The 21,210-nt window shown below is 35.5% G+C and overlaps 2 protein-coding genes across 2 annotated transcripts in view; one reads left to right on the top strand and one right to left on the bottom strand.

Annotated features, from left to right (window-relative positions):
- LOC114243789 (protein Wnt-5b) overlaps nt 1–21,210 on the bottom strand; it is an 82,646-nt gene extending 61,436 nt beyond the window's left edge. The window contains exons 1-2 of the mRNA XM_028175400.2: nt 21,024–21,210; nt 13,934–14,234 (exon numbers count right to left, since the gene is read on the bottom strand). Coding sequence (XP_028031201.2) covers nt 13,934–14,052 — 119 coding nt within the window. The 5' untranslated portion in view covers nt 14,053–14,234; nt 21,024–21,210. The remainder of the gene's footprint in view (nt 1–13,933; nt 14,235–21,023) is intronic.
- On the top strand, nt 3,492–9,886 carry LOC114243790 (uncharacterized). Its single transcript, XM_028175402.2, has 4 exons — nt 3,492–3,813; nt 5,482–5,567; nt 8,493–8,606; nt 9,716–9,886. The coding sequence occupies exons 1-4, from the start codon at nt 3,630–3,632 to the stop codon at nt 9,851–9,853; spliced, it is 522 nt and encodes a 173-aa protein (XP_028031203.2). The 5' UTR covers nt 3,492–3,629; the 3' UTR covers nt 9,854–9,886.

Here is a 21,210-nt window from a genome sequence, read left to right as displayed (position 1 = left end):
TTCATGCGTGATTGTCGCGCCTAAGAAGCGTGCGAACAGACCGCGGGCCCAAGGATGTTTTTAAGGCATTGCCTAACAACAATAAACAAACAAAGCTTCCTGTTATATTCTGGAAAATATCACAGACAGTTTGAATAATAAATTTATATCACAGCAAAACTAACAATTGTGGCGATTAACATCTCTCAGTGTATCCATGCACTATGTTTCCACGTCTCTGTGATATATTAGTCATAATTTAGGGTTGATGTTTAAATTATAATAAATAATAACGTAGATATTATTTGTAATAGAAAAATATTGATTTTTTGGGTTGCATCAGAGAAGGTTGTGTGTTAATATCGCATTGGGGTCGCCAGTTTGGGAGGTAAACGACAAAGAGAAGATCTTATATCGACCGGGTGGAATTGCTCGGTAGACTGACACTCCATGTATTATTGTTGGGAACTTGTATATATGTATGCAAACTTGTATTGACAATGTTATACCCGATTGTGCGGACGGAATGGGGTCCTCCCGATACCACAAGCACCGGTTACCGTCCTCGTCGATCCCGTCGCTTGCAACGAAGGGCGGTGAGGAAATTAACCCACAGACACAGCCCACTGAGTTTCTCGCCGGATCTTATCAGTGGGTCGCGCTTCCGAGCCGTTGGTAGATTCGGCGAAGCACTGCTCTTGCTAGGGCTAGTGTTAGTAACGTCACCAGCTTAGAGCCCATGAGCTCACCTACTCGCCCCGTTACGCTAGTATTAGGCTACCAGTTCAGGTAGGAAAAAAATGAAAAAAGGAAAAAGAGTTGACAGCGAGATTTCGGCATCTGTCAAATATGTAGTGTTATTTAATACGAACGAAAGTTATTTTTCAATCTGTCCTTCATCAACTTGAGACATGAGGTCGAAGCCTCAATTAGATTCTATAACGACTGCCCCATATTTCAAAGTGGAACGCTGCCTCGCAGATAGGAGATGGTGGTAGCTACCTGTGCGGATCCCACAATACGCCCTACCACCAATATGAAGTTGCAAGTATTTAAGTGGAGTGACGATATATGCTGGGTGGCTGGTAAGTGCTGGATGAGAGAAGCTGGGGGTCGTGCTCAGTGGCCTGCAATTGGAGAGGTCTAGCAGTGGACTGGTATAAAGTGATGATGATGAAGTGGAGTGAAGTTAAGTCTTACTGGTGGTAGGACCTGTTGTGAGTCCGCGCGGGTAGGTACCACCACCATGCTTATTTCTGCTGTGAAGCAGTAATGCGTTTCGGTTTAAAGGGCGGGGCAGCCGTTGTAACTATACTGAGACCTTAAAACTCATATCTCAAGGTAGGTGGCGGCGTTTAGGTCGTAAATGTAAATGTCTAACCATTTAACACCAGGTGGGCTGTGAGTTCGTCCACCCATCTAAGAAATAAAAGACGAACCACCAAAACCTTGAAATAATAGGTACTTGATGTAAATTGCATTTAAATATTAGGTACTAGAAGCTGTGGAAGATTTTTTGGTACATTCCATGGAAGCTGGTTTAAAATTTTGATATGAAACGAAAAGTCTTATAGCTTTAAGACGATGATCGTATAAAACAATCTTGAATTCAAGGCCAAAAGGTCGCATCTCCAAGTAATATTTTTACCTCTAAAATTCTATGTTCATTACGGCTAAAGCGATTACTGTTTGTGTTGAATTGGCAGTTACAGCATTACGGTTTTGTTTTAGAGAAATGTTAATTAAAATACACTCAAAAACACAAAAAAACATTCGAATCGTAAGGCAGCCCTGTTAGGGCGTGAATATAATGGCCCATAATAGTGTTTAAATAGCCTTAATGAGGGATCTTCACGATCAAAGCCTGTGGGAAACCGTTTTTGTTTGTTGAAAACCCGTTTTTTGTACAGCTCCAATGTTATTTATTAAATACTCGGTCTTTGAAATTTAGGGATGAAAAACAAGAATTATTTTAAGTAATAGTTTTTTTAATGCGCTTAGTTATTTGATAATGTTAAAATGTTCGCTTTATTGTATCCTTTTCGAAGTCGTCGTGGCCTAAAGGATAAGACGTCCGGTGCATTCGTGTTGAGCGATGCACCGATGTTCGAATCTCAGTACCAGTCATTACTGGTGGTAGGACCTCTTGTGAGTCCGCGCAGGTAGGTACCACTGCCCTGCCTATTTCTGCCGTGAAGCAGTAATGCGTTTCGGTTTGAAGGGTAGGGCAGCCGTTGTAACTATACTGAGATCTTAGAACTTATATCTCAAGGTGGGTGGCGCATTTACGTTGTATATGTCTATGGGCTCCAATAACCACTTAACACCAGCTGTGAGCTCGTCCACCCATCTAAGCAATAAACTAAAAAAAAACTATTTTAGTAACTTCGAGGGGTCGCATTAGATTCACCGGACGAGTAGGTGAGCTCACGGGGCTCTAACCTGCTAACACTAGCCCTAGCAAGAGCAGTGCTTCGCAGAATCTCCCACCGGATTGGAAACTGAGAAGATCCGGCGAGAAACCCAATGGGCTGAGGGTTAATGAAAGCTTTAGTATTAGCTTTTTGCATATATATTTTTTTATTGCTTAGATGGGTGGACGAGCTCACAGCCCACCTGGAGTTAAGTGGTTACTGGAGCCCATAGACATCTACAACGTAAATGCGCCACCCACCTCGAGATATAACTTCTAAGATCTCAGTATAGTTACAACAGCTACCCCACCCTTCGAACCGAAACGCATTACTGCTTAACGGCGGAAATAGGAATTTTATTACACGATGCTATTCCTTCACCGTGAGAGTCAATCGTAAGCATTTAGTAAGTACGTATTTCATTAGAAGAATTGGTACCCGCCTGCGGGATTCGAACACCGATGCATCCCTATATACACCGGGCGTTTTATCCTTTAGGCTACGAAGACAACAAAATTGAACATTATTCACAAACCGTCTTATTTTCGTTTCCGAACTATGCATATTATTTATTACAAGTACTCGCTCAATGATCGCTAAATCTATATATTAATACGTGAAGCAAAAACTTTGTATCCCTTTTTACGAAAATTGCGCGGACGGAGGAGTATGAAAATTCTCACACTTATAGAGAATATAGAGAAGAAGTGCACAATGCTAATATTTTTAAAAAATAATGCATAAAATATACATTAAATCAATAAAGAAAACTTTACACACACTACATACCATGTATTTGACGCACACACGCATGCATACTATTTATTTATTGTCAAACTTGTTCTTGACGTCTGTTGTCAAATTGAGAATAGATTAAATATTGTTTGTCTTTCTTCATATTTTTTATAGTGTAATCTTGGCGAAATTTGTGATTATAGAAGTATAAAATACAATCATAATAATGTACAAACTTACAATTCCAATTAATTATAGTCGAATTTCGACTACTGCGGGACCTCTAGTCAGTTTAAATACATTGCAACATTAACGCCGACAGTAGATTAACAATTACATCACAACAAATAATCAATCGAATACAAAGATAACGAATTATATCGGTGAATACGTTATCTCGAAATGTCGTATCACGACGGTTAATTACTAGTGTTTTTTTTCTTGCTTTTAATAATTAAAGAAAAGATCATTTATAAAATAATAGGAGCCATGTAACAAGTGATGTATATTATGAGATGTTTAATTATATTCGCGTTGTTTCATGTTAATTGTCTGTGCGGTGAGGATTTTCTGACGCCAGTTGTCGAGGACGCGGAATCCGATGAGAATTTTTACCACGATAATCGCGTCTATTCTGTTATTTACAAATCAGTGAATAAGTATTACTGTTCCATTGGTGTTGACGGTAAGTTATTTTATGGGAGCTAAGCATTCGTCGCCTAACCTATACTAATATATAAATATATATCTATAATATATAAAGCTATAGTGTTGTAATTATTACCTACTGAATAATTTTAGTTTTTTTTTTCAAGTCGTTGTCATGCAAATACTAATCTAAATCTATACTAATATATAAATCTACAGTTGTTTTTACGGATGTTCCGTTAATACTGAACCATGCATCCGATTGACTTGAAACTTGGTATCCATGTAGAAAATACATGTACTTAATGGATAGGTTAATATTTATATGAGTGTTGGACTCCCTACACTAGTTGCGGGGGCGTTAATGATGAGAATCTTTGTGGGGGTGAGAAATAATAATGTTAATTTTAAATGCCCAGCGAAGCGGACGGGTACAGCTAGTAGTTTATAGAGTTGATAATTTTACATTCGGTATACGAGGGATTTCGATTCTACAGGCATTGAATTTTAATTATTTAAATACACGTGTTATGCAATGGATTCCGTGATAAAGGAATGATGACGTTGAGTTGACCTAACAACACAAGAGCAGCTGCTTCGCGAGTGAATCTACCACCGGATCGGAATCGCGACCCGCTGAGAAGATCCGGCGAGAAACTCAGCGGGCAGATGCTTAGGTTAGGTTGCACGTCGAACTCTTTGCCGAGTTCAACCAGTACGGTTACCGGGGTCTCTAAGCCTGCTCCTAGTTGAAGGCTTCTAATGCAAGATTTATTGGATCTGATGGATCCCTAAGGACGCGTCTAGGGCAATAGGTGCTATTGTGATGTCATATGTAGGGGAAACTCTGTCTATTTCTCCAGTCGCGAGTTTGAAATTTGGTATAGCTCTACCATTGAGACTACGTACTTCTATCTCAAAGCGGTGGTATTAACGTTACGATATGTATACGTCAATAAATACAATATAAATCACTACATAGTATAAAACAAAGTCGCTTTCTCTGTCCCTATATCTGTCCCTATGTATGCTTAAATCTTTAAAACTACGCAACGGATTTTGATGCGGTTTTTTTAATAGATGAAATTGAAATGATTGAAGAGGAAGGTTTATATTTATAATAACATCTATTAAATAGTGGAAAGATCAATAATACTACAAAAAAGGATAAGGTCTCAATTCCAGTATGTTTTTTAATGTTACTTAAGTTATCTCAGAACTTTTGATTAGGTAAACCGATTTTAATGATTGATTTTAATTTGAAAACTGCTACTTTTCATGATGATACTTTTTACCAATATCTGACCAGTAGTTTTTTAGTTAACCTTAATAATGCATTATAGAATGTCATTTATGAAATTCTTTTATTATTTGGGCACGTAGGTTCAATTTATTTTTCAACTTTTTTTTTGTTTTTCCTTTATTCATTTTGATTTAGTCTAGAGAAACGTGACAAACAAATATGTCGATTTCATCACGTATGACATTATTCAGGAAAGTTATATAATAGACAGGATCTGTTTTCTGATCAAGATTATTATAAATTTTTAACACATTTAACCCGACGCCCGTGAAAACACATAAACATACACTTATATTATATTTCAAGGTGAGAGCGAGATAGAAATCAAAGGAGAGAGATGAAGCGAGGTGTAACTTAGACACGTTACAAGCAATTTAACGAAGACTTTAACTTATATTCCAGATGAATATCTACTAATATACGGTACAAAGAAATGGACGTTTCCCGCTCAAGATGTGAACCTAACATTATCATACCCGACTGAAACGGTAAGTCAAGACATTCATTAAATTAAACTATAGTAGTGGTCCCCGGAAATTCCCCCGAAAATTCGACTTTAATCATTTGAAATTTTATGTTTAAACATTATTATGGTTCTATTGTCAAATGCTATTATGCTTATTTAATATAATCACAGATTTCGCCAAAACTACACTATATGTTCACCCTGTTTCTTCCAACTCCTAAAACCGTCACTAGAGAGCGCTGTAATACGCAAATCCGTTGTCATGATACCCTTGTCATAAGTGACACTGTAACGGTAGATTATTGATTTTTTACTTTAATATACAAGTTTTTCTAATCCAAGTTTATTTTAATAATCATCCCTCGGAAAGTCGAACACTATACATAAATAATAATAAAGACAAACAATATTCATCTATTCTCAATTTGACCGCAGACTTTAAACACTAACAAAAGTTTGACAATTGACAATAAACAAAGATTAAATTTATATATAACTAGCTGACCCGGCAAACGTTGTGTTGCCTTAAATAAGTTTCTAGGGAAATTCTACTGTAGAAAAAAAAACCTCCTTTAACCACATAATACCTCATCATAAACAAAAAAAAATATCCAAAAAAATTCACTTAGGGGTATGAAAAACAGATAGTAGCCGATTCTCAGACCTACTGAACATACTATTGATACACAAATAAAACCAAAAAAACATGGCTGAAAAATGTATAGTATTGTATAGCTCTCAAATATATTAGGTGTATAATCTATGATGTATAGTGAGTACGTAAGACAGGAGACCGGCTTCGTCCCCATCCCTACTACGTGATGTTTGCTGGATGAGTGGTGACACCTGGCGGGGATAACTGATCGATTGATAGTTGATCAGTAGTCGACCGCCGAGGGCGGGAGATCAAATTCAATTTAAAAAAAATCATAATTAAAGGAACTTGATATTATAAACTCTGAATAAAAATTTATCGTACTACAATTATAATATTTGATTGCCATCTTGCAACCTTATTGCGGATCTGTGCATAGAATAAAAAAAATATTAATCTGAATGGAAAAATAGGGGTTGATCGTTAAGAGTGAAAATTTAGAGTAATATAATTTTTTTTATTTTAAATCATGACAAAACAAAAAAAAAAACTTGCCGAAAAAATTAAAGTTTATAATTAACAAATAAAAAATAGGGGTTGATCATAGAGGGATGAAAAATTGAGAGTAACATCAGATTTTTTATTTTAATTCATGACAAAATAAAAATGAAAATCTTGCCAAAAAAATTAAAGTTTATAATTAACCAATAAAAAATAGGGGTTGATCGTAGAGGGGTGAAAATTGAGGATTGTATGTATTTTTGTATGTTGTATCATAAAAAAATAGAAATTAAAAATGTTGTCTAAAAAATAAAAAATAAAATTTAGGGGTGGACTACCCCTAACATTTAGGGGGATGAAAAATAGATGTTGGCCGATTCTCATAGATACCGGATAAGCACAAAAAATTTCATCAAAATCGGTCAAGCCGTTTCGGAGGAGTATGGCAACGAAAACTGTGACACGAGAATTTTATATATTAGATAATATGTGCTGTGTCAACTACATGGTAGTATGTGTAATTTTTTCCTTATTGATTTAATGTATATTTTTTTCATTATTTTTAAATAATATTAGCATTATGCATTTCTTCTCTATACTCTCTAAGTGTGGAAAATTTCATACTCCTCCGTCCGCGCAATTTTCATAAAAAGGGATACAAAGTTTTTCCTTCACGTATTAATATATAGATTAGTTGTTGACGTCAGAAGTAACGGCGGGCGACCACGAGAAAACACAGCCATTCCTCGAATTATTTTTCTAACAGCTCTCTCTCCCGGTTTAGTTGATTTGCCAAGCGTCCGTGGTTTAAGAGATAAGACGCCGCGGGTAATCGCATCCAGCGAATCGATCACATCTTTTTTATTTATTTTTTATTGCCTTTGTAAGTAGACGAGCATACGACCCACCACGTGAATGGTTATCGTCGTCCATGGACATCAGCAATACAAGGGGCAGAGCCAAGTCGCTGCCTACCATTAAGTACTCTCCACAAGCCTCGTTTGAAAAAGGATATGTCATAGCGCTCGGGAAACATCAGAGCTCATTCCAAAGCCAGATGGTAAGTACGTCTAGTTACAATCCCGCTGACAGGGAGTAATTTTCAATTTAAAAAAAAAAGGTTTGTATAATGAAACTGTCAAATATATACGAGCGGTTTCTCATGAGCAAGCAACAAAGCAGGTTGTTGAAGCAAGATTAAATCATCTATACCAATTAATATTAGAAAGCTGAAGAGTTTGTTTGTTTGAACGCGCTAATCTCAGGAACTACCGGTCCGATGTGAAACATTCTTTCAGTGTTAGATAGCCCATTTATTAAGGAAGGCTATATAATATCATGCTAAGACCAATACAAGCGGAGCACCAATAAAGAATGTTTCAATGTTTTTGAATGTTTTTTCCCTTTTGAGAGCTTCCGCTGCGTGCGCTGCAGAAACGGTTAAAGTTTCGCTAAAATAATGTATCACAGAATTGTTCCCCTTTAAAAGATCTCAAAAAAAGTCCGCCACAGCATATGTCTATATGTTAAGGTTGGCTCACGATAACGTTTTTTATGCTAACCAAATTTGTCCTAAAATAAAGCATTATTTGTGAACTATTCCACGCGGACGAAGCCGCGGGCAAAAGCTAGTTAGTAAATAATAACATCAGGTGTGAGTAAGTACCGTCCTCTGCCTATTTCAGCCTCAAATCTACCTCAAGGTGGGTGATAACAGTTACTCAGTTGATTTCTACGGGTTTCTGTTGCACCAGTAGGGCCGTGAGCTTTGTGTGTGAGTAAAATTCACTAACCAATTAATAAAATACAGTCTAGTAACACTGAATTCTAACATGTGCAACATGGTTGCAGACTCGCGCGTCGCCGGATCATTACGAAGACTACATTATAACCGGTTTCAGAGTGAATCTTTTCATTGATAGCGTCGAGAGCAGAGGGTACATCAGTAGCGGTGGGCTTCTTGAGGTCAGTTCACAGTGATAATTCAAATCAATTTAAGTTCACGGTTCATTTACTGGTGGTATGACCTCATGTGAGTCCGCACGGGTAGGTACCACCACCATAATGCGTTTCGGTTTGAAGGGTGGGGCAGCCGTTGTAACTATACTGAGACCTTACAACTTGTATCTCAAGGTGGGTGGCGCATTTACGTTGCAAATGTCTATGGGCTCCAGTAACCACTTAACACCAGGTGGGCTGAGAGCTCGTCCACCCATCTAAGCAATAAAAAAAATAAAAAATGATAAGTCCCTTTTGTTTTGCATTTCGATCACAACGAGACAATACTTTAATGTAAACACGGCCTTAGGACATCGACGAAATATTCAACTTAGACCACGGCTGCTGAATAATGACATTTTGAAAGATTGTATTTTTATCTACCTAACTTTTCAGAAGTCGTCGTGGCCTAAAGGATAAGACGTCCGGTGCATTCGTGATGAGCGATGCACCGGTGTTTGAATCCCAGGCGGGTGGGTACCAATTTGTCTCATGAAATACGTACTCAACCCGCAAAATTATAATCAAAAAATCAAATTTATTAAAATTTATTTTCTATTTTTTAGTTGGATTTTGTATAAAAGCGTATTTTATTAGTTTTTTAAACTATTATTTATTTTTCATATTTTAGTAGAATTTCAATTTTTTCGAATTTTTATTTTTTGTTTAATATTGAATTGTCATCGGTCCTTAATAAGTATACCAAATTTCGAGTTAATCCGACGTTTTGAAGAGGATCAAAATCATGTTCAAAGATTCCGTTACATACATACGTCTGAAGCTAATAAAAACGTATTCATAAAAATTTAATTTCCTTTTTTTTATTGCTTAGTAGTGTGGACGAGCTCACAGTCCACCTGGTGTTAAGTGATTACTGGAGCCCATAGACATCTACAATGTAAATTCGCCACACATCTTGAGATACAACTTCTAAGGTCTCAGTGTAGTTACAACGGCTGCCCCACCCTTCAAACCGAAACGCATTGCTGCTTCACGGCAGATATAGGCGGGGCGGTGGTCCTACCCGTGCGGACTCACGCTCCTACCGCCAGTAAACTTCTCGTGTTCATTTCCAGGAATCAATAAGCCTGTCGTTCGTCAGCAGTAACATCAGCGCCATGGGCTACCAGTTCTGGCTGTACGGGATACCGAAGAGCGTGAGGCAATATCAGAACCTACAAACGAATTTCATACGAATGTGTGTTTCTCAATGAATAAATAAATGCAGTTTTCAGTTTTAAAAAAAACGCTCAATCAATTATTAACGTGCACTTTTTTTTTAAACCTTTTGATACTGGTCAGGATATTAGAGCGAAGCTATAAAATTATTGTGTCGTCATCGGCTTAAACAAATTTTCCGAGTTAATCCGATGTCTTTAAGTCTGTGACAATGACGTTCATAGAATCCTTTACACAAAAACCATACATACAGAGATGGCATTTAAAAAAACCCCTAGCGCGCCATTATTTGAGGAGTGGCAACATTTTCGAATGCCAAAATTTCAGGGACCAAAAAAATTAAAAACAGTATGTAGTGTCCTTTGAAAATGAATTCAGTTTATTTTTTATAACAAAATTTTTTAAATACATTTTATAAAATTTATTCTAACATTAAGGAGTGCGCGATAAACAGGGCCTAAGGAGGCATCAAACCTGAATCCATCACTGTATATTATACATACTGAGCTAATAGCATCGTGTTAAAAAAACATGTAATTTGTTTTATCGCATATTAATGTAAATGGGTATAATCTTTCCTTACAAAGCTTTACCAAACTAACTGTAATATTGAACTACAAGATTATTCCATTAAAAGCGACGGATTTCGCATTTAAAATTTCAATACTTAACTCTAACTACGGCGTAAAACTTTAAATAATCCTAAATTTAGTACGTGTGCATTTATTTAATTAAAAATAGGAATAATTAAAATTACTTTTACCGTTTAGTAACGCGTTTTTTTTAAAAATCATTATACATCTTACATTATACATTTCCCACATTTCATGTATTCTATTGTTGTCGCAGAAGACTAAGGTCAATCGAGAAATTGTAAAGAATATACTAAAAATAAACAAAAAACGCGAGATTAAGCCGGCTTGGTCCTTCCTCTGGCATTGCTGACGTCCATTGGCGACGGTAACCACTCGCCATAAGGTGAGCTGTATGCTCGTCTGCCTACAAGGATGGAAAAACTAGTAGTTTTAATTATATCTATTACTCGCGGAAGTAAAGACCAGAAATATGTAGGTGTATAGATTGTCTAGTGGTTTTTGGATATTTGTTCGAAGTCCAAAGTAGGCATTAAGGTGAAATTTTAGTTAGAGAAGTTAGTCGAAGAAGCTGCTACTACGGACACGCGGCTTGAGATGAGAAACAGGATTGCAAGCCGTCGCTTGCGAAGAAGGTGAGCAAATTAACTCATAGACACAGACCACTGAGTTTCTCGCCGGATCTTCTCAGTGGGTCGTGATTCCGATATGATGATAGATTCTGCGAAGCACTGCTCTTGCTAGGGCTAGTATTAGCAAATTCGTCAGGCTAACCTATGACCCGTGAGCTCAACTACTCGCCTGAATCTAGTATGACCCCTCGAGGTCTCTAGAATAGGTCAGAAAAACAAAGTATTGGACACTATTAACAATTTTGGTACAAATCCTTAACTAGATCTGGCGTTCTACTTTTAAGCGGGTTTATAAAGGACTTCTCAAAAAAAATATGGTATTTTCTCTGAAAATAACGCAATTTAGAAGAATTTCGCGCCAAACATTGCACTTAAAATGAGAACGCCTGTCTGAAATACCGTCTTTCAATTCTATACAATGGCTAAGGCTTCATCACGTAACCAATATAAATGCTATAAAGGTTTAAAGCTACATAAAAGAGATCGTTATTACTTATAGTATGGACACCTGAGCCCGTCTAGACGAGTTCGACAATATACACGATCGATCATAATTAACAGGGTTTTCCTAGACTAGACACTTTTTTTTTTGCTATTTGGCAAATGGTTTTTTTTGCATAAATACTGTTTAGTTTTTTTTAAGGGATTTTATGACCTGGTAACTAAGACCTTTAAGTCATTTTTTATTTTAAGTTTTACTCTTATTTTTATGAAAAATCATAAAATGGAGTGAAATGAAATGACATGAAGATGATTAATTTGAGACATTAATCAACTGGGATGTAATTAAATGAAATGAGATGAGATGATATGGGATGAAATACAATCTCAGTAAAATGGTGGTCATTTATTGAGATTTTTTTCAGATGACTTTTTGGAGGATCCCGAGAAGTTACGTCCAGCGGCTTTGTTTAATTTCCCCATATTTGTGCACTTTCACACATATTAAACAGTTAATAAACCACCTTCATTACACATTTAAACCTGAAGAAACACTAAATATTTATGATACGTATATGTATATATATATATGTATATCTGTATATTTATGTATATGTATTTATTTAAGTACAAGTATTTGTATCTATAAATATTATGTATGTTATATATACACATATTATTATGTTTCAGTAATATCACCTTCACACTACACCTACCAAGCTTCATCTCTGCACTCCCCTAAGGTAGACTGTTAGAGCATTAAGCATTAAGTCCGCCTTTATACTTTATAGTATAAGAAGCTATAAATAAATAAATAAATAAATAAATAGACAAAATAAAACAAACCACACAATTTCACTTCGCGCGTTCCCGCCAAAAAGCCCCCAATACTGTTTAGAAGTTATTTGGATCCATAGACGCGATCTCGGAAGTTTACGATCGAAATACAGATTGCACAGATCAGTCTTCCAGTACTGCAGAGCAAAACTGCAATGTTTTTAGTCGAGCTTAAAAATACTGACGGAAGAGAGAAGGGAAGATCATTAATTCCTCTAACTACAACATTTGTATTTTTAGTGTTTTCAAACACCCTAGAAAACATTCTAATTTAGATTAGAGTTAATATATCGTGAAGACGAAAACTCAACTCAAACTGCTTTCAGTGAAATGATACGTCAATGTCAAATATCGACGAATAACACTCAATATCCTGCCCTTCTCCCAGTCGCCTGGGGTCGGCGCAACATGTTTTCTCCTTCTATACTCCTCTATCATATATCATTTCTTCGCTCACTCCCTTCTTACCTATATCGTCTTTCACACAATCCATCCATTTCTTCTTAGGTCTACCTCTCCCTCTATATCCTTCCATATTCATAGTTAACAATCTCTTACCAACCTCATTTTCATTTCGTCTCATCACATGTCCACTATCCACGGAAATTGTAATAAACGACCGTAAGTAACCGAAACACCTGAAATAATATGATGACAATAAAATGCGCAATCAAACCATAAGATTAATATTAATTAATTATAGCATAAAACAAAGACGCTTTCCCTATATCCCTATGTATGCTTAAATCTTTAAAGCTACGCAACGGATTTTGATGCGGTTTTTTTTAATAGAGTGATTGAAGAGGAAGGTTTATATGTATAATAACATCCATTAAATAGTGGAGAAATCAATAATAAATTACAGTTTCCGAAGCGAAGCGAGGACGGGTCGCTAGTTAATTATATTATGACTGACTCGCGTGCGCAGTAGTTAGCGAGAGTCGTGGTTTCTCACATGAAGTAAACATTCGTGTGTGATGAACAGATTCGTTTACTTTTTTTCTGAGTGTTTATTATCTATATAGGTATATATTTAAACATAATAATATATAAATATATTTGATAGTCTCTGGTACTAATAACCCAGGGAATCCTAAGACTTTTTGGCGGGAACGCGAGAAGTGAAGTTGTGTGATTTGTTTTATTTTGTCTATTTAGTGTTTCTTCAGGTTTAAATGTGTAATAACGGTGGTTTATTAACTGTTTAATATCTGTGAAAGTGCACAAATGTGGGAAAATGAAACGAAACCGCTGGACGTAACTTCTTGGGATCCTCCAAAAAGTCCACTGATAAAATCTCAGTAAATGACCACGATTTTACGAAGATTATATTTCATCCCATATCATCTCATCTCATCTCATTTCATTTCATCCTAGTTGATTAATGTCTCAAATTAATTATCTACATTTCATTTCATTTCACTCCATTTTATCATTTTTCATAAAAATAAGAATATAAATTAAAATAAGACATGACCTAAAAGTCTTAGTTACCAGATCATAAAATACATTAAAAAAGAGAATCCTAAATTGGGGCCGAATGACCATGCGTGATATGTTCCCAGCTATTTCTTTATTTAATTATATACGTATCATAGAATAGAATACTCACAACCAACTCCCGTTTATTGGAGATCGTTTTCTCTCCCTGGTCACGTTCTTCTCGTCAGCGAGGATCCAGATGAGAGCGGCCAGGAGCACCAGGAAACGGAAGACGCTGCTCGACGCCATGTCGTTCAAGTAACACGCACAGAATGCCAACTCACATTTTCCTTAATCATAATTTACGTGTTGTCTTATCGAAAATTGTTCAAGTCTTGCACTGCATTTTAAACATGCTAAGCAAATGTTTTTCTTTATTTTTAATTCACATCGTACCACTGCATTTTCCGTACGAGATTCCAAGAAGTTCACTGTCACAACAAAAACTACTGTCAAAAAAAAACAAATAGGTGTAATTCATTTAACTTCGATCACTTATCTGGTTACGAGCAATGACTATTTTAAAATATTACAATAATATTACGATAAACAGCCTTCGCATTCCTTTGAGAAACATTCTAGCGAACGTAATCCTGACGATGAGTCGGAGAACGAATACCGAATGGAAAGAACATTTTTAATACATAAACCCTCGTGTTTTATTACTTTAACGTTTGTATAAATGTCGTTGACCTTTCATCGTCATAATTTGATTGCATATTTCGAATGATATTTTAATGACAGTGACCTGGATGTGAGGTATTGCTCAATGTTTTATTGTGGATCCTTGCTTTTCGAGCGCAGTTTAGTTTATATAGACTACATCAGAACGGGTACGGTAGAGCTCAATCTACAACCTGGAACCTTGGTGGTAGGACCTCTTATGAGTCCGCACGGGTAGGTACCACCACCCCGCCTATTTCTGCCGTGAAGCAGTAATGCGTTTCGGTTTGAAGGGTGGGGCAGCCGTTGTAACTATACTTGATACCTTAGAACTTATATCTCAAGGTGGGTGGCGCATTTACATTGTAGATGTCTATGGGCTCCAGTAACCACTTAACACCAGGTGGGCTGTGAGCTCGTCCAACCATCTAAGCAATAAAAAAAAAAATTTGCTAAGCGGTGGACAAAAAGCTATCTCATATTCTTTACCAGTGCTCAAACTATTTAACTATTTCCGTTGTGAATTTTGGGAAAATTAGTTTCGTTGTTATAGGCATGAAAAACTTTTTAATTTTTTTTTTATTGCTTAGGTGGATGGACGAGCTCACAGCGTACCTGGTGTTAAGTGGTTACTGGAGCCCATAGACATCTACAGCGTAAATGCGCCACCCACCTTGAGATATAAGTTCTAAGGTTTCACTCAGTATAGTTACAACATACAGTATAGTTACAGAAATAGGCGGGGCGGTGGTACCTACCCCTGCGGACTCACAAGAGGCTCTACCACCAGTAAAAACTCAACAAACAGAGTCATTTTCGTATTGAAAATATGACAATAATATTAATACGATTATCGATATAAGTCTCATAGTATATTAGTTGCCCTTAAGCCGAAACCTGCTTTGCGGCAGAAATATAAACCACAGACAGACATCAGTATAGTATTGAAATTGGACATAATAAATATGACGAATTCTTCTAATTTCTGTGTCAGTGTAAATAAATGTCACGTAATTAACTTTATTTGTTTTGAATTAACATTTAAAAATTTAAAACTGGTTCATAATAAATTATGAATTTTATTGCTGATAACTTTAGCGAAAGCGGCAGTATTGTGGGCGCGGTATGAATTTTGACGTTCCTGTAATTTACGTCTTGACAGGTCTTGGACTATCAATTCCGTATTATTTTTTCGAGTAGAATTTTTAATGGCGAATGAGGCTTCCGCCTTTCGTCACAAGATGGCGGTCAATTTTCGTCTTGTATCTGTGGGGTTAGAAATTAAAACAAAATTGTGTAAACTTTTCTAAGTGTGACGAATTGTAAGCAATTGTTTCTTTCTATTGACCATAACACACAGAGGTCTGCTTTGAATGGATTAATTCGAAATTCGAGATTTATCTGTACTTATCTCGTATGAATGCTTTTGGAGCCCATGACACAAGAGAAAAAACAAGTTTGGGACCACTTAAGGTGAAACATTAACTAATAATAGAGTTTTCTCCGGTTTTCGCAAGTCGTAGAAATAATTAAACCTTCTTTCACGGTTTAATCTCGCGTTTTTGGAATACTTAAAATTTTTTATGGTCACGGACGCCTTAATCGTAAGAGTAGTTTTAGTTACTAAGTAATAACGTGAAAGATTTAGTTTTATCGGTTTTTACGAATTAAAGACGTAATTAAAAGTACTTTTTCGATTGTAAAAATTAATTTTTAGTGTTAAATTTTGCGAAGCTCTTGCTAAGGCCAGTGTTATCAAGCCCTCTATCAAAGATAAGCCCGTGAGCTCACCTACCAGTCATAGCGTAGCTGAAATAGCCGAAATAGTTTTAAGTTTATTTTTTACAAAAGTTTATAGGTATTTTATTTATCGATTGAGGCACTACGAAGTCTGCCGGGTCAGCTAGTATTAGTAAAAAGTGTACAGGCATGCAACGAAAACATATTGATATTGAAATTATCAGTTAATTGGATTACATACACTCGTTGTTCACGCTAAATGTATTTTCAATTCGTTTAACAAGCTAAACTAAGCATTACAACGGATTAGAGATACTTGTAACTATACTGAGACCTTAGAACTGATATCTCAAGGTGGGTGGCGCATTTACGTCGTAGATGTCTATGGGCTCCAGTAACCACTTAACACCAGGCGGGCTGTGAGCTCGTCTACCTATGTAAGAAAAAAAAAAAAAAAAAAAAATTGTCTCCTACATAATCTAATATATGTAACGGATGTATGATTCTTTGTTTCGTTCTATGATTTCGGGTATGGTGTATTCGATTGAAAAAATCTCTATATATAAAAATGAATTGCTGTTCGTAAGTCTCGCTAAAACTCGACAACGGCTGGACCGATTTGGCTAATTTTGGTCTTGAATTATTTGTGAAAGTCCAGAGAAGGTTTAAAAGGTTTAAATAAATATGAAAATGCTCGGAATTAAATAAAAATAACAATTTTGCTTTTCCTTTGATGTGTCCCCCGTCGCCGCGTCGGACGGATTCCTTTTGTTTGTTTTAAGTTTATTTTATACAAAAGCTTAGGTATTTTATTTATCGTTTGAGGCACTACGAAGTCTGCCGGGTCAGCTAGTACACAACAAAATTGAGATTTCGACCTTCAAGCTTGCTTTTATCTCTATGACAGCCTAACATTAGGAGGGCCGTGAGCTAGTTCATTAATTTAGTCCAAAAACATACTTGGGACAACCGTTTTTGGTACTTGATGTCAGATTTTTAGTCAAGTGGATTTTGATCAACAAAAGGAACAATACTCTATGTATATTTATGATATTTTCTTCTCTGGCTATAGATTTATTTCTGCACTTATTCGTTTGTAATTACGTATTACGTAAATCTAAAAGAATAATATAATATACTTCGAGTCAGTGTGTTCAGTACTAAATTGAATGATTTTAACAAACAAACAAAGGTTATTTATTCCGCTTAAGCTGTAGGATACAGCATCGCTAATAAACTTCGCCTTAAAATGAAATAGTTCACGTAGAATTTTAAGTACCCGATAAAATTATTTATTAGTCTTTCTAGACAAGATTGCGATAAAAGAATATTGAAACTTAAGTTCTGAGGAATACTAGGTTTTTTATTAATAAATAAATAAATAAAAAATAAAAAAAAACCTTTTATTTCGTACAAGTGACATAAAATACAAAAATTAATGCAATGTGATTTAAGCTATTAATTAATTTAGTTTAAAAAAACTAAAAAAATACGTTTTTATAGAAAATCCAACTAAAAAATAGAAAATAAATTTTAATAAATTTGAATTAAAAATAGTGTAAGAAAAAATGATTTTATTGTAAAAAAAAAGTGTTTTCATTGTTTAGTTTAATTTCAATTAATTCAATAATTTTTAAAAAAAATCACGAATCAGTTGGTAACTTATCCGAGAAAGAGGTGATCGACGCCCCCCTGATAGTTTCCCTTCTTGGTCTTGACGCAAACACTCCGGGTCTCAGGAAAACAAAAATCGTTAATCCTGATTATCCTAGTAAGGATAACGGATCAAACTGTTTAAAATATTGTATTGTCATCGGTCCTTAATAAGTATACCAAATTTCGAGTTATCCGACGTTTTGAAGGGGGTCAAAATCATGTTCAAAGATTCCTCAAAATGATTAATATTTATTTCTATTTTTTAGTTGGATTTTCTATAAAAGCGTATTTTGTTAGTTTTTTTAAACTGTTATTCATTTTAATCAAACGCATGCATTGTTCATTACGCGATCGATTTAAAAAAAAATTTGTGGCAACTTAAAACCGCTATCTTATTAAAAGGTCGCTCTTATTTATAACATTACTAGATCTAGATCGGCTGTTGAATAAAATATCACAATCATTTCTCAGAATAATCTCAAATAACCGTATGCGTTATCTTTCCTTTCATATTTACGAACAGTAACTGTCTCGTAGATTCAACTGATAGATTTAGTTTGATTAATGTTCAAATTTATAAAATAACTAGCTTTTGCCCACGACTTCGTCCGCGTGGAATAGTTCACAAATAATGCTTTATTTTAGAACAAAATTTGGTTAGCATAAAAAACGTTATAGTGAGCCAACCTTAACACATAGACACATGCTGTCGCGGACGTTTTTTTTCTATTTTTTAAAGGGGAACAATTCTGTCAAAATAACCCCGATTTAAAAACATTCTTTATTGGTGCTCCGCTTGTATTGGTCTTAGCGTGATGTTATATAGCCTATAGCCTTCCTCGATAAATGATCTATCTAACACTGAAATAATTTTTTAAATCGGACCACTAGTTCCTGAGATTAGCGCGTTCAAACAAACAAACTCTTCAGCTTTATAATATTAGTATACATTACAGGTTATACTGCCGCCAAACATAGTTGAAATATCAAAACGTGTTTTTATTGCTTAGATCGGTGGACGAGTTCACGGTGTTGGTGTGTTGAGGCCCATAGACATATATAACGTAAATACCGCCATCAAGCTTGGGAAATGAGTTCTAAGTTTCAGTCTTACGCGTAGTTGGAATGGCCGCTTAATCTACCAGAGAATATAAATACTAGACTAGGGAAAAAATGTGTGAAACAAAAATACCAGAGATTACACTAAGCATAAGATTTATCGTATCCGATTTCATAATGGTGACGTTTATTGAATAGCCGACACAGAAATTAGTTACGCTCGCTACAGATTTCGATGCGATTAGAATTATTAAGGCGAAGCATCTTTTTAGGGTTACGCGGGCGCATGGCAAAAATTTTTTTATTTTTATTTCTTTGATGGATGGACGAGCTCACAGCCCACATGGTGTTAAGTGGTTACTGGAGCCCATAGACATCTACAACGTAAATGCGCCACCCACCTCGAGATATAAGTTCTAAGATCTCAGTATAGTTACAACGGCTACCCCACCCTTCGAACCGAAACGCATTACTGCTTTACGGCGGAAATAGGCGGGGTAGCTTAATAATTTCGTTTCTTTATCTCATACATACATTTTTTACGTTAATTTTCAAAGGAAAATCGATTTCGGTCTTTTTTTTATTGTATATATATAGATGGACGACCTCACGGCCCATCTGGAGCTAAGTGGTTACCGGAGCCCATAGACATCTGAAACGGCCGCTACCTATTTTGAGATATGAGTACTAAGGTCTCAGTATAGTTACAACGGCTGCTCCACACTTCAAACCGAAACGCATTACTGCTTCACGGCTGAAATAGGCAGGGCGGTGGTACCTACCCGTGCGGACGCACAAGAGGTCTCTACCAGTAGACCAGGCAGACGAGCATACGGCCCACCTGATGGTGAGTGGTTACCGTCGCCCATGGACGTCAGCAATACCAGAGGCAGAACTAAGCCGCTGCCTACCCTTTTTTTACCGTATTTACAGAGCTTAGAGAGAAAAAGCTATTAAATTTTACGTCGAATTCAGACCTCTTACTTCGGTTAATTACAAATGCAGCTATTAAAGGCAAGACGTAGATGAAAAAACAGATTTATACACATTTTGTTAGTTTCACATGTGAAAATGTGTAGATCAAAATTTTGCACATTTAATTTTCAAGAATATTTAATGGTGATTAAAATTTAGACACGTTTCAAGAACTCCTCGGAGAGGAGACGATGATGATGAAATGAATTTGCTTTAGTCCTATTATCCTGAACCCGACTAATAGGAAACAATTAAAGGTTATTATTATTATAATGAAAACATTTTTGCAATTTGATGTCACGCTAAATATTTTATGTATTATTACTGACGCTGCGAATACTGTAAAATTTTTAATGTAAAAGAATTTTTCAAATGAAATCCAAACGATTATGGAAAGCTTAAGAAAATGCTATTCTATTTTTTTTTACATTTAACTGTTCGGCTAGGAGTGTTCCACTTTAGAGTTTTTTTTATAAAATTTTATTAAACGTTATAATATATATAATAATAATATAGTATAGTATAATTGAAGATAGAATTAATAATATATGTAATATAATTGAAGTCAAAATGGGACGTAAATAAAAATAATAATGAAATAGATCATTAAAAGACTGTGTGTGCATTAGATATTTCTAATTACACTTAATAGTAGCTTTAGGTATTTAATACATTCAATATCGTTGCAAAAATATATATCTAAAATGTAATCTTTGTAATGTATTTTAAGTTCGTAACTAAATATATTATCCTATAAAATTTTGGTTCCAATAATTCGAACGGGTTTTCGTTGAAATTTCCAGAGATTAAACTTACTGCATAGATCATCACAAAAGAAACTAATATTCATTACCTTTCCAAGATTAATCGTATTAAGCAATTTCCATAAACCATTTCATTATCATATCATTCATATCATTTTTTATTTTTTTTCAAAACAATTTATGATTATTCTGTGTCATCATCAAATTAAACAGGCCCATTTAATTTAAGCTTTTACGATGCGCCTTTAATTTATTCTAATCATGAAACATACCTACAAACGTAATACACTCTCACCGGTTTGGTTTAGCACAAAAATATCAACATTCCATTACCAATTATAAAAATAACAAAAAGACACACACCACGTACAAAACTCGTGCCGTAACTCCAGCTTTTGTTTAGCTTAACAATAGCTTTCATAACAACGTAAAAGAACGAACTTATTACGAACTTAACGGGGAATAACTTAGAATATTTTGAACGCGCCTCACAAAAAAGCACGACTAAGTTGTAATAACAAGTTGAGAGAGCGCGCGTGCGGTGCCCTCG

This window comes from Bombyx mandarina, chromosome 28, assembly GCF_030267445.1.
Source record: "Bombyx mandarina strain Sakado chromosome 28, ASM3026744v2".
Taxonomy (NCBI): domain Eukaryota; kingdom Metazoa; phylum Arthropoda; class Insecta; order Lepidoptera; family Bombycidae; genus Bombyx; species Bombyx mandarina.
Note: the sequence above shows the minus strand (reverse complement) of the source record. Positions and strands in the feature narration are given on the sequence as shown.